General features: G+C 36.2%; 1 protein-coding gene across 2 annotated transcripts; it reads left to right on the top strand.

Annotated features, from left to right (window-relative positions):
- The first annotated feature begins 2,368 nt into the window (after positions 1-2,368).
- Positions 2,369-13,604, top strand: LOC129271062 (PAT complex subunit Asterix-like). Of its 2 annotated transcripts, XR_010294996.1 has the most exons (5): positions 2,369-2,626; positions 8,794-8,893; positions 10,513-10,610; positions 11,688-12,380; positions 12,473-13,604. XR_010294996.1 is itself a non-coding variant. In XM_064106181.1 (4 exons), the coding sequence occupies exons 1-4, from the start codon at positions 2,568-2,570 to the stop codon at positions 11,755-11,757; spliced, it is 327 nt and encodes a 108-aa protein (XP_063962251.1). In that variant the 5' UTR covers positions 2,431-2,567; the 3' UTR covers positions 11,758-13,604. The 2 variants fall into 2 exon arrangements, 1 of the variants encoding a protein (XP_063962251.1); XM_064106181.1 differs by having other exon boundaries at positions 2,431-2,626; positions 11,688-13,604.
- Positions 13,605-17,850: the final 4,246 nt, after the last annotated feature.

Consider the following 17,850-nt stretch of genomic DNA (forward strand, 5'->3'; position numbering starts at 1 on the left):
ATGTAACGTCTTCATGGCTAATTGCAAACAGGTACATTTTTTTATCAGTTCAAAACGTATATAAAAAAGTTCTGCTCGCGCTCTGCGCTCGCATTATTAATGTAAGAAAGATCCCCACTTACTCATCCTTTTCATGATTTAAGAAACCTGAATAGTCAGAGTGTCTCGTTCAGTAGGTTTAAATCTCGATTTTTTTTCCGCCCGCGCTTCGCGCTCGCATCATTATTGTTTAGTTCTGTTTAAATTAAGTTACAAAAAGTGCTTAGAATTTCCATTCTTTAGGTAAAATTGTCAAAAAATTTCAGCTCGCGCTTCGCGCTCGCATTATTGATTTTTAAAATATGTAGCGTCTTCATGGCTAACTGCAAGCAGTCTTTAACAGTACCTTTTCCATTATTTTGATTCTGCTCGAGCTTCACGTTCGTAGTAATTTTTTCATTTGCATACACATTTTTTCAGGATAACAAACATTGCCCAGAATGTTCAAGATTTTAGAAAAAAACACATAATATTTCCCCAAAAAAATTAGCTCGCGCTTCGCGCTCGCATTGTATAAATAAGGATTTATGAATAAAGCTAAGAAGTGACTATTAGGACTACCCCTTCAAAGAAACCAAAAATCATCTTCGAGCGGCCGATCGGGGAAAATATTATTGAAAAAAAATTCCGGCCCCCCTCCACTGGTGAAGGCTGGATCCGCCCCTGTTTATATAGTCTATCCCTGAGAATCAGACTGATTTGACTTTGGAATTAAATTAGTGGGTTTTGAATATATAGGCTTTATTACTTGATATGCTGTGTCAGGAGGGTTGTGATTGCAGAGGGTTTTACGAGGAAAAGATTGGAACATATATTGATTTACAGATTGTGAATTCACATTACTTTTCAATTTGAAGAGGAGAATCGCATTGACAATTATTGACTATAGTGTGTGGTTTAAAGATAAACAACCAGTTGTGCATGCGCGGGTTCAAGAAATAAATGAGTTCTTCTTCTTCTTCTTCTTCCTCCATTAGAGTACATCCCTCTTGTAGAGTATTGTCGTACTTGTAATGTGTTTATATTAATTGTTTATATGAAACAAATGTTCCGAGGTTTGGGAAAGAACATAATAATAATAATAATAAACAGTTCTTGTATAGTGCATATCACGATTATGAATAATGTCTCTATGCGCTTCCAAAGGACGCCATAGCAAAGCAAACGGAGAAGGTAACACTAACTGAAGACGCAGAAACAAGACTGATTGCCATTCTGATGGCGTGCATGGGCCCGAATCCCACGGGTGTCACTGTGTGGTTTAAAAACTTGAGTTTGTATGAAATAAATTGAAGGGATGGTCCAGGCTGGAGATATTTATATCTCAAGAAATAGAGTATAGTTCACAGAGCAAAATGCTAAAAATTTGATCAAAATCAGATAACAAATAACGGAGTTATTGAATTTTTAAGATAAAGATTTGCATTATTCACATATAATGTGAAACAGTTCTAGGCATGTCTTCATGAATATTTATTAGGTTGGCTGATGATGTCATACCCCCACTTGTACTTTTGTATTTTATTATATGAAATAAGGTTTACTCAATTTTTTTCTACCAAGAACTAAAACAATTGGATTCACAAGTGATTAAGTGCATTTATAGATATTTATTGCCACAACTTATTTAATCATAATGGAGACACATCATTTATTGTATGAAAAAATGAATCAATTATGATTTCATGTAATAACATATATAACAAAAAGGAAAGTGGGGATATGACATCATCAGCCTACCTAATGAATATTCATGACGATGTGCATATCAATGTTTTCACAAAGTATTTACAAATTTTAAAGTTCAATAACTTCGTTATTTGTTGTCCGATTTTCAGCATTTTGCTTTGTGAATTTTACTCTATTTATTCATCGTTATAAATAATTTAAGCCCGGACCATCCCTTTAAGGTTCAACTCGGAAGATTTAGAAATCACACAAGTCAAATAGAGAAGGTACTGCAGGAACTAACTGAATTAAGATACATGAACAATTGAACTAATATTTAAATGGCCTCTTTGCCTCACTAAAACCTAGGTCATAGAATAGAATTTGCATATATATATTCAAAATTTCAAATTAAGGAATACCAATCTAGGCTTGCCAATGAATAATTAAACTGAGAATTAGTGATTTTGTAGGATAACCAATGACAAAATAAAAGTCCTACACTAGGTTTTTTGCGCCGTGAAAATCCCCTCATATCTCAGAAAATAAAATAGATTGCTGCCCAGAAATTTAATTGAATAGGACTTGTACTTTCATTCTCTGCAAAAATCTCAAAATCGATTTAAAAAAAAAAAAAAAAAAAAAATTGACTGATACGACGGTTCGGATGAACGCCGACGGTGTTTGGCGGCGCAGCGCTATACTGTGCTGCAAGCCTTTCGGTTTTATTTGATTTTGGTCCTTTTGGCCGACCATATGATTTCACGTCACTCATTTATTTTGCTCAGCAGATCAGAGACTAGACAGAGACAGAGTGCAGTTGAGACAAGGCCAAGGGAGGACCCGATAACGAAAAAAAAATGTCAAATAATACTGCGAACAGTTCATCAGATGTGAAAAGACCGAACAAGATTAAGAAGTGAGTTTTAACGCGCTGCTTTTCAAAACGTTTTATTACCTTCAATTTCCATACTCGATTCCATAACTTTTTACGCAGATCTTTCCCGCACAAGCTCAGCCCACAGGCACACAGTCAGCTTTTAAGTGTGTGCAATTTCTTACACATACGACTTAATGGGAGACATCAAGATTCCTTGATAGGGGTATTGAAATAACACATGGACGATATTGCCCGGTTTAGCTTATATGTTGCCTCTGTTACTGGACCCTAAATTTGTATGTTTCATTTAAAGCCAAAAAGCAAGGGTATTTAACCCCGATTTATAAAATAGCTGTATTATTTCAAGCATCGCGATTGGTCAATACGCGTCACATGACATCCAACCTTTTTTGTGCACTGCACGGTAGTGCAAAAGGTGTGCAACGAAAATTGACATTGCACGCTCGAGCAAACCAGTGCGGTAAAGTCCAACAAAACTGTACTGTAACTTTTTAAAAAATTGTTTCTGTGTTGCTATTTTATAAAACAAATAATGCACTTGCTCTGTCGTGCGTAAAAGTAAATGCAGAGAAAGCTCGGTTTCTTCAGATGGAGGCTGGAGCACACTCACACTGGGCACTCGCCGCAAGCGGCTCGTGCACAGTGCGACTCCTATCTAAAGAAACCTCGGGTGCTCTGCATTTCCACTAACGCACTCGGCTGCATGCATTATTTGTATAATAACTAATGTTGTAAATCGGATCAAAAATCAGATCGAAAATCGGATCGGCAGTTAAGCTTCTAAAATCGAAATCGAATCGAAAATCGAATCGGCGATGTTTAAAAACAAAGGAATAATGACATCAAAATGTTGTTCGCGGTCGCGCGCATCTTCCTGACAAAGTCACAAAGACGAATGCATTGGAATGGAAGTCGCCAACATGCGCGATCGTTTGGAACATGTTTTAAAGCAAGGGGTTTTGAGGTGTTATTGCTTTAAAATAAACCGAGTGATTTTTATTAGAAAGATAAACGAAAGACGCATCTTCCGAGCAAAGGCGCAAAGGAAAATAAAATGAAAATATTTCTCATAGATCACAGGTTAATGAACGATCGGCGGGACATCTTTTAGAAGTATTTTTAGGTGCTAGCGATTTAGAATTATTGGAATGATCTCTTACGACGCATCATCTTAAAGCCGCAAGTGCAATTAAAATGAAGTAGAAGACGCAAGCATGCACGATGATTTGAAATATGTTATTAAAATGTTTTGGGTAGCTAGCGTTTTCAAATCAATTTGAAGTTCTCGGCGGGGTCCGCTATCACCACGAGGTTGAAGAGAAGATGTCTATCATCAAAAAAGGGGGTAAGAGAGTAGCGCAGTGAGCTCCGTCGGTAATACGACCTTTAAAAGTTCAAGGCGGCATCCGCTATCACCACGAGATTAAAAATAAAATGTATATCATCATAAACGATGTAAGAGAGTAACGCAATAAGCTCCGTCAATAGTACAGTCTTTAAAAGTTTATGGCGGGGTCCGCTATCACCACGAGGTTGAAGAGAAGATTTATATCATTATAAGGGAGGTAAGAGAGTAGTGCAGTGAGCTCCGTCGGTAATACGACCTTTCAAAGTTCACGGCGGCATCCGCTATCACCACGAGGTTGATAATATAAAATGAATATCATCATAAACGATGTAAGAGAGCAACGCAATAAGCTCCGTCAATAGTACAGTCTTTAAAAATTTATGGCGGGGTCCGCTATCACCACGAGGTTGAAGAAAAAATTTACATCATTATAAACGATGTAAGAGAGTAACGCAATGAGCTCCGTCAGTAGCACGATCTTTAAAAGTTCACGGCGGGGTCCGCTATCACCACGAGGTTGAAAATAAAATGTATATAATCATAAACGATGTAAGAGAGTAACGCAGTGAGCTCCGTCGGTAATACGACCTTTCAAAGTTCACGGCGGCATCCGCTATCACCACGAGGTTGAAAATAAAATGTATATCATCATAAACGATGTAAGAGAGTAACGCAATAAGCTCCGTCAATAGTACAGTCTTTAAAAGTTTATGGCGGGGTCCGCTATCACCACGAGGTTGAAGAGAAGATTTATATCATTATAAAGGGGGTAAGAGAGTAGCACAGTGAGCTCCGTCGGTAATACGACCTTTCAAAGTTCACGGCGGCATCCGCTATCACCACGAGGTTGAAAATAAAATGTATATCATCATAAACGATGTAAGAGAGTAACGCAGTGAGCTCCGTCGGTAATACGACCTTTCAAAGTTCACGGCGGCTTCCGCTATCACCACGAGGTTGAAAATAAAATGAATATCATCATAAACGATGTAAGAGAGCAACGCAATAAGCTCCGTCAATAGTACAGTCTTTAAAAGTTTATGGCGGGGTCCGCTATCACCACGAGGTTGAAGAGAAGATTTATATCTTTATAAACGATGTAAGAGAGTAACGCAATGAGCTCCGTCAGTAGCACGATCTTTAAAAGTTCACGGCGGGGTCCGCTATCACCACGAGGTTGAAGAGAAGATTTATATCATTATAAAGGGGGTAAGAGAGTAGCGCAGTGAGCTCCGTCGGTAATACGACCTTTCAAAGTTCACGGCGGCATCCGCTATCACCACGAGGTTGAAAATAAAATGTATATAATCATAAACGATGTAAGAGAGTAGCGCAGTGAGCTCCGTCGGTAATACGACCTTTCAAAGTTCACGGCGGCATCCGCTATCACCATGAGTTGGAAGAGAAGATATTTATCCTCTTAAACATCGCCATAGATAATACCGCGTCTTTCTCCCTGAATAATGCGACCTCTAAATAGCTAGCACCTCAAAAACAATCTTGAAATATGTTCTGAGCGATCACGCACTGTAACCAGATCTACGCCGATTTTTTATTTTCGATTTTTTCCTTCAAGGGGCATGATCGAAGATCGGCAAGTGATTGCCGATTGTGGTGAAATCGAATGGAATCGGTTGCCGATTGCAAAATCGGTTACAAGCTTAATAATAACACATTTATTGTAAAAATGAAAAATCACACTCACATGAAAAATAAAAGCCAAATATTTGTGGAGCTGGTATTGATATTGGTACACTCACAGTCACACGTATTGCGAGGTTAGCTTAGCCTTAGGCTTAGCCTTAGTACTATTACTAACAGACTAACCTCGCACCTAGCCAGGCGGCTTCTAGAGAGTAAAAATAATTTACTAACGTAAGGTCACTCTCATGAAGCCAGGCCTTCTATCCCATAGACCCACACAATGGAAGCCAAAACCTGAAACTTTCACCCCCGAGATTTTTACTTTCCTTCTAAAAGATCTAGCTCTAAATCATGTACATGGGATAAAACTTCCGACATTTCTACGCTCTCGTTGTTATTTTTAAAACAAGAATTCATCAAAAAAATGAAAAAATATTGTGAAAAGACGGAAGAGACTTGCCCGATGTTTACGCCGCCATCTTGTTTCTTATTCAAAGTTCTTCCCCAACGTTACGCGACGCTCGCGTCCATAACGTTGGGGAAGTACAATAAGAAACAAGATGGCGGCGTAAACATCGGGCAAGTCTCTTCCGTCTTTTCACAATATTTTTTCATTTTTTTTATGAATTCTTGTTTTAAAAATAACAACGAGAGCGTAGAAATGTCGGAAATGAAGTTTTATCCCATGTACATGATTTAGAGCTAGATCTTTTAGAAGGAAAGTAGAAATCTAGGGGGTGAAAGTTTCAGGTTTTGGCTTCCATTGTGTGGGTCTATGGGATAGAAGGCCTGGCTTCATGAGAGTGACCTTACGTTAGTAAATTATTTTTACTCTCTAGAAGCCGCCTGGCTACTCGCACCATGAATCGCATTTGGCAGTGGATTTCTAACTAGTGGGTCGCGCGTGCTGGGATCTTACTTCTGGTGTCCACAACACACAACTTCTAATCATTCTATGGCTTGATTTTTCTGTGTGCGACGGCATGTAATGAACCCTTGATTGAGTGGTATTTGGTAATGGTCAATGCCATGCCCATGGTTTGACTTTTTTTAGGAAAATCCAATCAAGACAAGTCTGTTCAATTCATAACATAAGTCTCGAGACAATTTAAAATTTTAACGTTAAAATTATTAGATTAAAAAAAAAGATTTGTGACGATATACGAGCCTAGCATGCAGCTTCCCCATATCCCATCATGCCCACTCATTCAATGAACTAGGTTATAGGCCTAACCGATATAAACTTGTTCTGTTACTGATAGTCTAGGAGTCCGTTGCAAAAAGAGTTGCGTTTAAACGTAAGCCAAAAAATCAATCGCAAGTCCCAAATGCGCGCTGTTGATTGGTTGAAAATGAAGTTGCGCATCACTTTTAGAGTTGCGATTGATTGCAACTCTTTCTGCAACGGGCCCCTGGAGTCCTCCCTGGGCTGGGCTGGAGCTGTGTGGGGAAATCAGGTTGGCCGTTGGTAATGTTTGGCTTAAAATGTTCTCTTGACTTTTCTTGGGGAAATATGCTTGATTTTTGCATTGACACTGTAAGTTTCCAGTACAACTATCCATCATATAAGTTAAAACTTGGCTCTAAAGTAAATTTAATTCTTTGTATTATTTTTCTATAAATTGAAAATAAGGTTATTATCTTTATACCTGGCTGAAAGAAAAAAAAACAAATTGATCTATCCATTTTAGGGAGTCTAGATCTAGCCTCATCTAGGGCTTTGTGTCATCAAACATTAAAACATTGAAATTCATGCATTTTATTGGGTAGCTGCTCGTTAATCCTTGAACCCTGAAGAGTAATCCCTTTCAATGGCTTCAAAGCTATCCTGGGATGAAAACATTCTGTGTATCACTGCGAGGTGGCATGGTGAGGTAATTTGAAATTTCACTTTTATACATTAAAAGTGAGTTAATGGTGTCATTAATAAAAAAAGATTAAAATTCCAACACTCCAGCTTTCTTAATCTTTGATTCAAACTGGATTTTTCTCAAAGCTTTCACCATTATTTTCCTAATATTATTTTTTATTGTATTTTTGTAAGAAATTTATTCTTCAGGGTGAATTTTTTAACCCATGCATTCTCCTGTCAAGTGCTGGCAAACACCATTCAAGTGTGCTCGACAATGGAAATAAATTAGGGTTTCATAACGGAACTGAGGGCAATGTAGGGAGATGACAACTTATAAAGAATTAACGATGAATCTAGGTCGGATATTTTTAGCTCTCAATTCCTGTAATTGCTGTCTATGACCCGCAGGGGTAAGTGGAAGAAAATAATGAAATAAAAATAATTCATCCTCATAAGCAAGGAGAATGTTTTGCCTGGGTTTTATGAAGATATCTTGTACTTTATCTTGTTTTCTAGGCCTATAGCTAGGGCAATCCTTATTTTTAGACTGGCGCCTGTTAAGTTATTCATGAAAAAAAGAATTATGAAATATAGCAATAAAAGAAAGATTGTCATGACATGAATGAGTGCTTGTTCAAAAGGGATCAAATTTGATGAACAATGGTTGTTAAATCAGTAGCGTACACAAGATTTTTGTAAGGGGGGGGGGTTCAAGCTGAATGAAATGTTGGCAAGCAAAAAAAAGGGTCTTCACCACAAATTTTACGTAGTTTCATACCCCAAATAAAATTGACAAGCAAAAAAAAAAAGGGTCTTTAAAAAAACCGGGGTGGGTATAAAAAAAGTTCAAGGGGGGGGGGGGGGTTGAACACCTTTATCCCCTGCGTTAAGTGATATTGAGATTTAACTTTTTTTTTTAATAATAAAAAAAAGGGTCCATGCTGAATAGGAAGAGAATACAAAACTAGCATAGTCTTAGCAAAGGCAGCAAGCAACATTGATAACTATGCCTATGGCCTAACCAGTGGTAAAGCAACAAGAAAACTGGAGACTCTGGAGTGCAGGTGTGAACCCTCTGATCCATAAAATAAGATGCTGATGTGCTCTGCTCCTGAGAGACCCAGCTCCGCATTCAGTGATGTCACACATTGCATTATCTGGAAGCTATTCAAAACATGTACTGCTGAGTGGCTGAAAGTCCTATAACTATGTATACGCTGTACACAAAATACATTTTTTTAATCAGTCATACAACGTGTGATGTAAATTGGAATTATGATTATTCCCTGCCCTTCCAGCTTCGGTATAAACAAAAGTTCTTTTTCCTTAAATACACTACAGGTATACTCCACCTGATGAGAATAGTGCATCTGATGATCCTACTGCAGACTACATGAATCTCTTGGGCATGGTGTTCAGTATGTTTGGACTTATGATGAAGGTTTGTATAACCATCCAACGTAATGAAGGGGTGTTGTGGCTCAGTGGATAAGTCTCTGGACCTTGAACCATGAGATATGGGGTTCAAATCCCATTGCAGCAAGGGTGTTTAACTGTAGTGTCATTTTCTACTCTCTAGTCTCTACCAAGGTGTAGTATAAAATGGGTAGGCCTATCCATCAGGGTAGCCATGCTAAAGCCGGGGTAAATGTGTGCAGTGCTTAGAAAAAAAGCAATTATAAATGTTGCATATTATTATTTTTATAATTGATACTTTAGCATCCTTGAGTTTAGTTTTCTGTAATAAAGATACTTTAATCAATTGATCAATCAAGCATAATTGTAAGTCAGTGGCAAACCGTAGACAAAAATGTTACAATTAATTGTTGATATGTTATATTTATATTGCTAAAACTGTAATTCAATTTCTCATTCATTGGAACAAATTATGTTTCATGCAAACAGATTTGATTTGGAAAAATGCATTAATGAAATTTTGCTTTTCACGCAATATGCACTGGTATTTAAAGGACAAGTCCACCCCAACAAAAAGTTGATTTGAATAAAAAGAGAAAAATCCAACAAGCATAACACTGAAAATTTCATCAAAATCGAATGTAAAATAAGAAAGTTATGACATTTTAAAGTTTTGCTTAATTTCACAAAACAGTTATATGTACATCCTGGTTGGTATGTATTTTCAAATCTATAAAATAAGAAATATTGTATAATTCAAACATAAAACAAAAGAAATAGTGAGTGAGGGACATCATCGACTGTCTCATTTGAGTTGTGCATATCACTGTTTTGTGAAAAATAAGCAAAACTTTAAAATGTCAAAGCTTTCTTATTTTACATCCGATTTTGATTAAATTTTCAGGGTTTTACTAGTTTGATTTTGCTCTATTTATTCAAATCAACATTTTTCTGGGGTGGACTTGACCTTTAAGCATGACTTTACTGATAGTCAGATTGGTGTAAGTGCCCTCCATCATTTCAGGTGTTAGAAGAGAGTAAGAGACATACAGTGTGTTTTGAATTATATGGTAAAGGAGGGCAATATAAGAAACACAAAATAGGCACACTTTAGAAATGCTGATATGGGCAATTCCATAGGTTGGTGGACTTGAACTCAATGTGTCTTTGTACATATAGCCCATCTGAACCGTAACGTGAGTAACCACTTTATCTGCACCCCTTGTAAAAACCATGTGTTCTTTATTTTTTTAATTATATACAAATTTGTCTCCCTAATATACTTCTTTGAAATGGATATAATCAACTTTCATAAAAGCCTTGCATGAGAACACTTTTCACTTACCGGTATGTCCACTTTTCATTTTATGCATGTCCAAATCATGTAACATGAGTAACCGACACATTTCAAAGATTTTCCAGGAGCATAATGAAATTTCCCAAGTTTTGTTTTTATACAAAGGATAGTCAGACTGCGTACTATGTTGTGATAAAGAGATTTTTAGTTCCTATCAATAATAATGGAGTTACAGCTCCAAGTATGAGTCAAGGTGTCTCCAAATGTAACGTGAGTAACCGTGGAATAGCCCATATCAGAATTACAGTTCCCTGTGAAATCACGGTTTCTTTTATCATTCATGGCAGATGAAATGGTGTGCTTGGATGGCAGTCTTCTGCTCCTTTATCAGCTTCTCAAATTCCAGAGTCAACGAGGATGGAAAACAAATGTTCAGTAGTTTTATGTAAGTAATCATTAAAAAAAAATTCTTTTGAAGAATCTGTAATTGTATAGAGTACTGCAGTGTTGAAGTCACAGAAATTTCTCCTTTTTTCATTTCAATGTTTTTGTTACCATATCTCAGCAGAGCATGATGAAAAACCTCAAATTGATTGGAATCATTATCATTCCAGGAGCACCCAAGATATGGCCGTATGAATACCTAGGCTACTTACACCAATTTCAGTGAGGCCTATTCCCTATTGGGATTTGAGTTTTCATTGTGCCATAATTTGGGCCACCATGAACAAGTTCATGTCATATTTGGTGTGTTGGTTTTTTTTTTTAATCATAATGTTGATAATCTACCTAGATATGGTAATAAAAATACTGAAATACACAAAAAGACAATTGATGCCTTCTCACTTTGATACTGTATAATTAAAAGCCAATATACCACACACACGTGTAGGTTGAACAGCAGTAGCACAACCAAACTACTACTGGTAGTTGGTAGATTTAGCTGAATGGGGTTTAGTTGCCTAAATAAGTTTGCTGCTTATTTCTTTTAGTTTCCATTAAAAATGATCATACAATAAATTGTCACTTTGATATGGATGTCGTGTGTAGTCCTTAGAGGCCAAGTCCACCCCAACTAGAGAATAGAACAAAGTTTCAAGTGTTGATTAATTTCACAAAATATTTATATGCAGTACATGGGAGATATGTAAATGAAGGTATTGATGACATCACAAAGTCACTACTTCTTTTACATTTATGTAATTTTTTCTTCCTCACGACGTGAGACATCATGGTTGACTCCTCGTACGCATGGAAACATTTATAACTTGATATGATTTGTCAAGAGCTTCAATGATATCTACACAAATTCAATATTGGAGGTTTCATGTAAGAAAAGCCAAAAGAAATGTCAGTGAGTGATCGGTTCCCATATTTGCGCACAACCTGTGTTGTGCATATAATTTTTGTTCTTTGATTTGAAGTGAAAGAATCAAATGGAAAAATGTGAAACAATACAATCTTATATGGCTTTCTCAGTCTGTTGTGTATCTTTTAATTTTCCTCTTTGTCTTATGTACAGGTTATCAATTTCAGCTGTTGTGATGTCGTACTTACAGAATCCAGCACCGATGACGTTACCATGGCAATAACACTACAATTTTTAAAAGTTGTTTAGCTAATATGTATGTCTATATTTAAACGATTCACTCTACATATTAAGGTTTTACTATTTTTGCATTGTTCCTCAATTATTGTCAATTGGGCTACATATGTCTCTTTTCTCTTAAACATTTAAGTCAGTAAGGAAATTAATAAATTGTATTACCAGTGTGTGAATTATTGATATTTTTCTTCACATAACCCGAGTCTCTTTGCAAATGTCATAGAAAAAGATTAGTGCAAGATCTTGATTTCACTGAAAACACATTTTGCTTTTGTTTTTTAAATTTCTAAACTACTATCATCAGACTTAATGTGGAATTTGACATCATTTGGGTGTTTGCCCAATAATAGGTTACATGTACGGTAGTTTGCAGGCACTGGCCCTGATTGAAACTTTGACCAACAAGCAGGTCTTCACACAAGACTAGCACATATAAAACCTGCTGAGAGGGCCTTTAGTACAGAAGTCATTGTGGGCTGCATATTCAGACCATTGGACTGGAGTGAAGGGTTTGCACAGCAGACTAATAAGTTACATTATATGATATAAAGACAATAATTCAATTCACAGTTAGCTCCTGAACAACTTTTCTCAAATAACCTTTCCCATGTCTTTCATTAGGGTGAGCCATAACACTTCTTATGTTGTGTAAGGCCGGCAAAGCATTCAATTTCTAAGAATGGAAGGCATGGTATAACTAGATGACTACAATAGTATGCCAGTGATCAAGTTTGCAAATTGTCTGTTGTATTGTCTTTTTTTTGGCACACTGACTATTGTTTGGGCTATTGTCAAATACCAATCATGATTATGAACACTTTGTTACTCTTCAGCTTGGATGTGATGAAACAAATACATGTATCAAATCACAAATGCTTACGAAAGTGAATTTGAAAACCACCTTGATGGTTTATCTCCAATAACCTTTTACTGCTCAATGCTCATGCACACTTACAACTGTGAAAAGGCTTGTGCTCTGTATATTCCAATTGCCTCATATTTTACAGAAATATATTTCTTCTTTGATCCTTGAGGTCAGAGAATATTTCAGTGGGTTAACAATTGTGCTCCAGAGGTTGATTACCTTGCAGCTATTTCCAGTGCTTTTCCTACACACTGGCATTAGCAATCATTGATAATGAAATCCTTATTATTTTTGAAAACCGTCAGAAATAATAAGTAGTGTCAAAAGAAACTGCTGATACTACTACTTACTACTTCTACTTCTCCTTATCCTCCCAATGCTGTTGCTGTTAATTCTCATCCAATTACTGGTACTAAGATTATTTATAATTGAAATAGAGAGTGTAGCATGTAAGTACTCCTGGACAGGGTGTTAAGTATTAATCTGGTATAACTTACCATCATTATATTGTCAACTTTTGATCAAGACAAAAGTAGTTTATCACAGATCACAGAGATATTTATAAATTTATGTTTGTGACTGTAATTGTTGAGTTGAAAGATCAGATGAATAAAATATATGTTTGCTTGTATATCAAAACTGACAAAAATATGTCATTTGGAATAGGGATGTTTGCAGATTCAAATTTGTTATAGCAGTTTCTGTTATGTTCTGTGATTTATTACATTTGGAACTTAATTTTTTTCCGTAAAGAAGAGCTTTTATGTCATAATTATTATTTAGGGAATAACACCGATACATGTACTTCAGAATAAATTTCCTGTTCTTATCATGAATGATAAAAATGAAATTGATACTCAGGAGTTATATAATATCTGAAAGGAAAACATAGGACTTGTTATCTGTTTGTAATTCGTCAATTGAGTTTATTATTGATCACTGCAATAAAAGTAAATTTATGAAATTAACACTTATCTTTTTTTCTTTGTTTGAAATCATAGTAAATGCTGCAGCATTTGCAAGTAAACGCGAGTTTAATTTGTTAGAAAAGTGAAAAAAAAATGTTGTTGGTAAACTATCGCTTGAGATGTTGTGAGTTTCATTAACTCTGTTATATAATTATTGCTGATGCTCAGATAAAGGTTATAGCTTTGCAAGTGATAACTCATGGTTGCCAAAATAAGTAAACACACATGCTCTATTCTACACTCTAACTTAGGCCATAGGGTACTTGATTCTGCTAAAATTACATATGTGATAATTATGACAAGTGGAAAATGTCATATTATATTTGTTAACATTGATCCTTATGAAAGTTTACTTTCTTCTTTCCATGCTTTAATGGTGGTGAAAACAGCTCGAGCTGAGGATTTTGAACCTGTGTTAAAGATGTGTGTCACAATGGGCTATTCATGGTTAAATCGCAAAAAAACCCACTGATCTGTATTACCATGGTTCTTTGTAGGGTTCATGTGAAATGATCACAATTTTTGACCAGAGTTACAAGTTTAAACTCGAACTCAGTATACAGGCCTTATGAGGGATTGAAGTATAGTGTAGGCTTACTCCATAGTTATGTCTAATTTGAGTCTGTGCTCGCAGACTATATATAGGCTGTCATAACCTCATATTTCAAAAGTGAAAATCTGTTGCGAGAGAGGGAGAGAAATGGGGAAGGGGGATATATGAGAGGGGAGTCTGAAAAAGAGCAATAAAACCTAGATTGTGAGATGGTGGAACCTGTAGGATTTCCCATATTATTATATATGTATGGTGATAATATTGAGTATTGGAATAATAAGGCAAATGTTTAAGGTAATGATATGAGTGAAGTAATTTTGCAACATCATCTTTCAAACAAAAAACCCCAGCCCTATACAACCTCCATCATGCCAGCAGCCGGTAGTCCTGTATGTGCCAACATGTGCCTAGTTGAGTAGGCCAATAGATCAAGTAGGAGACTACTTCTATCCAGTGGCAAACAGATGGGGGAGTTGGAGGGTGCTTGCCCCCCCCCCAAAAAAAAAGACTTGTGACCAAGAAGAAAAGAAAAAGGAAAGATAGAAGGTAAAATATACTATTTTCTGAATATATACCCTATATCTTGGGCGTAGAGGTGGGGAGGGGGCTCTTGCCCCCTCCCCCAATTTTTCACGACCAAGAAAAAAAGTGGAAGGAAAGAAAAGGGGAGGGACAAGGGTGAAATATACCATTTTCTGAATATGTCAAAATCCGGGGGGGGGGGGGGGGGCCACTTCCATTGACGAGTGGATACCATGCGCGACCATGGGGTCTCGAAAAGCACCCTAAACACGTAATTTCCATATTCTTAAAATGCACCCCTTAACAAGTATTGGCGTGTGAAACCCTACCCTTAACAAGTATCGGGAACAAAACGATACTCTTGGCAAATATTCCCTGAAATGAGCCCCTAAACAAGTACAGGAATATTTTATTGTTATATGTCACGGGTCCTTCGGTTGTCGGTTTTCATTTGGTTTATAGTACGACCCCACCTTCCACACCTCGCGCAAATCGAACTCTAAACACGTAGTGTTGGGGCAAAAAGGACATCCTTTATAAAACATTTTAATTTTGTTTTATCATCCCCGCAAATTTGACCCTAAACACGTAACTTTCCTAGCAAAATAGATGCCCTTTTTTCATTATTTTTGTGTTTTTGACACCCTTATCACGTTACGTATGTAATGTGCCCTATCTTGAAAAAGACATCCTTTTTACGTGTTTTTTGGGTCGCGCATGGTATCCACTCGTCAATGTAAGTGGCCCCCCCGGCCCCCGGGGTCAAAAGCTATCACAAACTTGGATTTTTTTTCTTGCACTGTTTGGTTTTCTTTCCCCTTTCCTTTCGGCCTCCATCAATTTCAAACTCTAAGCTTAAAACAGAGGCCTTCCACATTTCAAAATGTATTATAGTAAAAAAAAAATTTGTTTTAATATATAATAATAAAAAAAAAATCGGGTATAAATATATTTCAATTAGTATGTATGCATATGTTATTCATTATTATATTGTGCTGAGAAATAAATGATAACACTTGTATATACTTTTTTATTGGAATATGGAAATCAATAAATCTAATTTTATTTTTGTTATCCCAGGTAAAAAAACCAGTTGAAACCAGTTGAAATTTTAACTGGTTTCAACTGGAGTCAACTGGTACCAGTTGAAACCAATTGGCACAACTGGTAAACTCCCACCATGCCAGTATATTCCAGTTGAAACCCATTGTCTCAACTGGACATGCTGAAAACATACAAGTTTATTCCAGTTGAAACCAATTAACTATACTGGTATAAATTAGTACACCAGTTAATACCAGTTAAAACCAATAGGCCTTTCTGGTTTATCTACCAATAGATTCCAGTTTAAAACCCATAAGCCAAACTGGACCATTTGATGCCAGTTGGAACCCATAGAAACCCAATGGGTGTATATACCAGTTAATGCCACCTTAAACCCATAAACCATACTGGTATATCATTAAACCAATTGATGATAATAATAATAATAATAATAATAGCGGTATATTTACCCAGGGTAGCCGCTTCAGTTCCGAAAACTGTTCTCCCAGCGGGCCCTGCTATTATTGATACCAGTTAGAACCAACATGCATTACTGGTATACCTACCAGTTGATTCCAGTTAAAACCCATAAACCAAACTGGATCAGAGTGTTCCAGTTGGAACCCATAGACCTCCCATAACCCCACTTGAAACCCATTAACCATACTGGAATATCAAACCAATGGATACCAGTTAGAACCAGCATACATTACTGGTATACTACCAGTTGATTCCAGTTAAAACCCATAAACCAAACTGGAACATATTTTACCAGTTGGAACCCATAGACCTCCCATAACCCACTTGAAACCCATTAACCATACTGGAATATCAAACCAATTGATACCAGTTAAAATCAACATACATTACTGGTATACTACCAGTTGATCAGTGGCGTACCTAGGATTTTTCACAGGGGGGGCAAAATTGGCCGCCCAAAAATTTGACAAGCAAAAAAAAAAAAAAAAAAAAAAAGGGGTCATCAATACAAAATAAAGATTTTCGTACCAGAAAAAATTTGACAAGCAAAAAAAAAAAAAAAAAAAAAGTGCAGTTGATTCCAGTTAAAACCCATACATCAATTAAACTGGGACATATTTTACCAGTTGGAACCCATAGACCTCCCATAACCCACTTGAAACCCATTTACCATACTGGAATATCAAACCAATTGATACCAGTTAAAATCAACATACATTACTGGTATACTACCAGTTGATCAGTGGCGTACCTAGGATTTTTCACAGGGGGGGCAAAATTGGCCGCCCAAAAATTTGACAAGCAAAAAAAAAAAAAAAAAAAAAAAGGGGTCATCAATACAAAATAAAGATTTTCGTACCAGAAAAAATTTGACAAGCAAAAAAAAAAAAAAAAAAAAAGTGCAGTTGATTCCAGTTAAAACCCATACATCAATTAAACTGGGACATATTTTACCAGTTGGAACCCATAGACCTCCCATAACCCACTTGAAACCCATTTACCATACTGGAATATCAAACCAATTGATACCAGTTAGAACCAATAGGCATTACCAGTATATATCTACCAGCTGATTTCAGTTAAAACCCATAAACCAAACAGGAACAGATTATACCAGTTGGAACCCATAGGCCACCCATAACCCACTTGAAACCCATTAACCATACTGGAATATCAAACCAAATGATACCAGTTAGAACCAATAGGACTTACCAGTTGATTCTAGTAAGAACCCGTATATACATATATAATATATACATATATATATATGTATATTAGAGGCATAGTGGTAATGCATTGTACTTATTTCCAACAGAGTTTATATATATATATATATATTATATAAGAACTATGTTTTCATACCTTTGTTGTTTTATTTGTCGCTTCTCTTAAACTGACTTTTGAAATATTTTTGTAATTGTTGATATCTGCAGTAATCATTCAAATTTCTTATCCGACAAGTCACTGGCTCAATATAGCTGTAACCCACTTTACATTAATATTTATATTTTTTGTACAGATCATATTACTTCAAAGTCCTCTTATCTTTGTTTTTAATTCCTTTTGAGATAATTCTTTATGATTATCATTCATGAATGTGTTTCCTATAACTATTATTATTGTTACCATCAACAAAGCGTTACTTTT

Source organism: Lytechinus pictus, chromosome 11, assembly GCF_037042905.1.
Source record: "Lytechinus pictus isolate F3 Inbred chromosome 11, Lp3.0, whole genome shotgun sequence".
Classification (NCBI taxonomy): domain Eukaryota; kingdom Metazoa; phylum Echinodermata; class Echinoidea; order Temnopleuroida; family Toxopneustidae; genus Lytechinus; species Lytechinus pictus.

What these genes read in the sequence shown, in the direction of transcription:
- LOC129271062 (XM_064106181.1), top strand. Translation starts at nt 2,568, where the DNA reads ATGTCAAATAATACTGCGAACAGTTCATCAGATGTGAAAAGACCGAAC. An exon ending in AGACCGAACAAGATTAAGAA is followed by an intron (nt 2,627 to 8,793) that starts GTGAGTTTTAAC and finishes AATACACTACAG; the next exon opens with GTATACTCCACCTGATGAGA. An exon ending in CAAATGTTCAGTAGTTTTAT is followed by an intron (nt 10,611 to 11,687) that starts GTAAGTAATCAT and finishes TCTTATGTACAG; the next exon opens with GTTATCAATTTCAGCTGTTG.